This window comes from Capra hircus, chromosome 29 (assembly GCF_001704415.2).
Source record: "Capra hircus breed San Clemente chromosome 29, ASM170441v1, whole genome shotgun sequence".
NCBI lineage: Eukaryota > Metazoa > Chordata > Mammalia > Artiodactyla > Bovidae > Capra > Capra hircus.
Genome location: NC_030836.1, coordinates 26,970,431 through 26,973,467, shown reverse-complemented (window position 1 = coordinate 26,973,467; position 3,037 = coordinate 26,970,431). Strand labels below are relative to the sequence as shown.

Genomic DNA, 3,037 nt, shown 5'->3' with positions numbered 1-3,037 from the left:
ACAAAAGCCAGGCTTTGGGGGTTGCTGCCAAAAGAAGAGGAGAAGTAAGAAGAGGGTCCAAGTGAATGAAATAATGGTGAGATGAGAGAATGAAAATTCTGTCTTGGTTCAAACTTCTTTTCCATTATCTTTTTGGGTAAAAGGCTAAATTTTGATGCTTTTTGCTACTTAGTTTATAAAGCATTTATAAAGGAAATTCTTGGCACTCATTTCTATGGTAATGGTAAGTAAATACTATGGGTTTAGTTTGGGCTACCCACAGTCATTCCTAGTACATATGTCACTTATGTGAGAAGATGTGAGAAACACTTTTTCCTCTGTGTAAGCCTTCTCCTTGTTTTCACAGATCCCCTTAGAGAAGAATGGCTCCACGGAATGACTCTTTCACCACTCAGTTCATTTTAGCGGGATTAACAGACCAATCAATTCTTCAACTCCCCCTGTTTTTCCTGTTTCTAGTAATGTATATGGTCACTGTGATGGGAAATTTGAGCTTGATCATCCTAATTGGGTTGAGTTCACACCTGCACACACCTATGTATTTTTTCCTCTTTAATTTGTCCTTCATAGATCTCTGTTATTCTTCTGTTTTTACACCTAAAATGCTGATCAACATCATATCAGAGAAGAAGACTATCTCCTACATGGGGTGCATAACCCAGCTTTACTTTTTGTGTTTTTTTGGTATTTCTGAAAGTTATGTGCTGACATCAATGGCCTATGATCGCTATGTGGCCATCTGTAACCCACTGTTGTATAACATTGCCATGTCCCCTAAAGTGTGTTTCAGCCTTATGTTTGGTTCCTACCTGATGGCATTTTTTGAGGCAACAACCCTCATTGGATGCATGCTGAGACTGACCTTCTGTGATGCAAACACCATCAACCATTATTTGTGTGACATCTACCCTCTCCTCCAGCTCTCCTGCACAAATACCTACATCATTGAGCTGGAAGTTATCATTGTGTCAGGCATCAATATCACTGTGCCCAGTCTCACCATCTTTGTCTCTTATGGTCTCATCCTCTCCAACATCCTCCACATCAAGTCCACAGAGGGCAGGTCCAAAGCCTTCAGCACCTGCAGTTCCCACATCATTGCTGTTTCTCTGTTCTTTGGATCAAGTGCATTTGTGTATCTCAAACCATCTTCTGTGTCTGCGGATGATGGGAAAATATCCTCTGTCTTTTACACGAATGTGATTCCCATGATGAATCCCTTAATTTACAGCTTGAGGAACAAAGATGTTAAACTTGCTTTGGGAAAAACCCTATGTGTGGCAGAGTTTTGATCAGAGACATTATCTGTCTGTGGATATAGTTACAGGACAAGGAGATTCTGTGTGTTCAATTAAATATTTTTAGTCATGGCCTTATTTTTCTATTTTTTAAAATAAGAGGCCTAAGAAAATTTAAGCCTTCTCAAAATAATGTATTTCCAATTTTTCTGTCTGGACTTCTTTTTTCCCTAAATGATTTGTGAAATATCTCCTCTGGTTTTCTGTTTAGCTAATAGTAATAAATTATAAATGTAACTCATTTTTTAGCTTCATTTCAAAGTTTTAATTTTTACTGAAGAAAAATGGCCTCCAAGTGATCAAATCTGAGATACCTTTGATATAATGAGACAGCAATGATGAAAATCAGCTAGACACCACTGCTGCTGCTACTGCTGCTAAGTCACTTCAGTCGTGTCCGACTCTATGTGACCCCATAGACGACAGCCCACCAGGCTCCCGTCCCTGGGATTCTCCAGGCAAGAGTACTGGAGTGGGTTGCCATTGCCTTCTCCAATGCATGAAAGTGAAAAATGAAAGTGAAGTTGCTCAGTCATGTCTGACTCTTTGTGACCCCATGGACTGCAGCCTACCAGGCTCTTCCGTCCATGGGATTTTCCAAGCAAGAGTACTGGAGTGGGTTGCCATTGCTTTCTCCAAGTGATCAAATTTGAGATACCTTTGATATAATGAGACAGCAATGATGAAAATCAGCTAGACACCACTAGAGTAGCATCATTTTATTGGAGTTGTGTGTAACTTCCACATGCTTTAGAAGCATGTATCAGGTGTTTTTCACTGTTTTATTCCCATCTTTCTATTATCTGACTAGGAAGACTATTCTCCTTTAAATGTCAGAGATTGAAGCCTTCATTAAGATGTTGACTATACACTTTTTTGCATCTCTAAATATTTTACACCAAGCTTCTTTGGGCAAGTGTTTTCTTTTTGCTTTTGTTCAATGAAACCAGCAAGTGACCGATCATACAAATATATTTATTTCATAGATGGTGAAATGAAGCTCAAAATGGTTAATGATTTGATGTCACAGTTTCATAAAGAAAAAAATCTAGACTACACTGTTAGCCTTCTAATTTCAAGTCTGCTACTTTAGTAGTCTGCATCCATCCACTTCATTCTACTCTATTTCCTTCAGTATGATCATTAATGGGAAAACATTTTAAATTTGAAGCTTAACTTTTGTTTAATCCAGGGAAAGACATGAATTCCTCTCCTGCTGTTTGTTGCTTTTTTATTGTTGGCTTGTTTAGGCAAAGAGTTTCATGGGTTTATTTGGGTGGGTAAAGAAGGCCTTTTGGGCTAGTGTATTGGTAAGATGATTGACTCAAATACGGAGCTATTTTTTTTTTTTTTTGGCAAAAATTAAGAAAACTGAATTTGAGTTTTTTTATTAAGAGAATATGGCATGGGTGAGAAAAGGGTCCAGAATCATGTCATTATGACTGACCTCAACAAGACACATGTTCAACAAATAAAAGAGGTCTTGTGTGGGAAGTATTCATGCACATTAGGAGACAAATAGTGTGAATCTGTATGCTTTCTGTACAGGACTGTAAATGTATTTCACTGTCTATAGATCTTCGATAAAGCTATGATGCACATGACTGTAAATTAATAGTGCTTTGGGAAATGAAGGTGAAAAAGCTGTGGTCATGTTTGGCACCAGGAAAGAAGAAGGCAGCAGGTACAAGTAATAAAATTGTTAAGAGCATTTGAAACTCAGTTAGGAAGTAGGAATT

General features: G+C 38.0%; 1 protein-coding gene across 1 annotated transcript; it reads left to right on the top strand.

The window, feature by feature from the left end:
* LOC102177870 (olfactory receptor 8B3-like) lies at nucleotides 363-1,292 on the top strand. Its single transcript, XM_018042815.1, has one exon. The coding sequence runs from the start codon at nucleotides 363-365 to the stop codon at nucleotides 1,290-1,292; it is 930 nt and encodes a 309-aa protein (XP_017898304.1).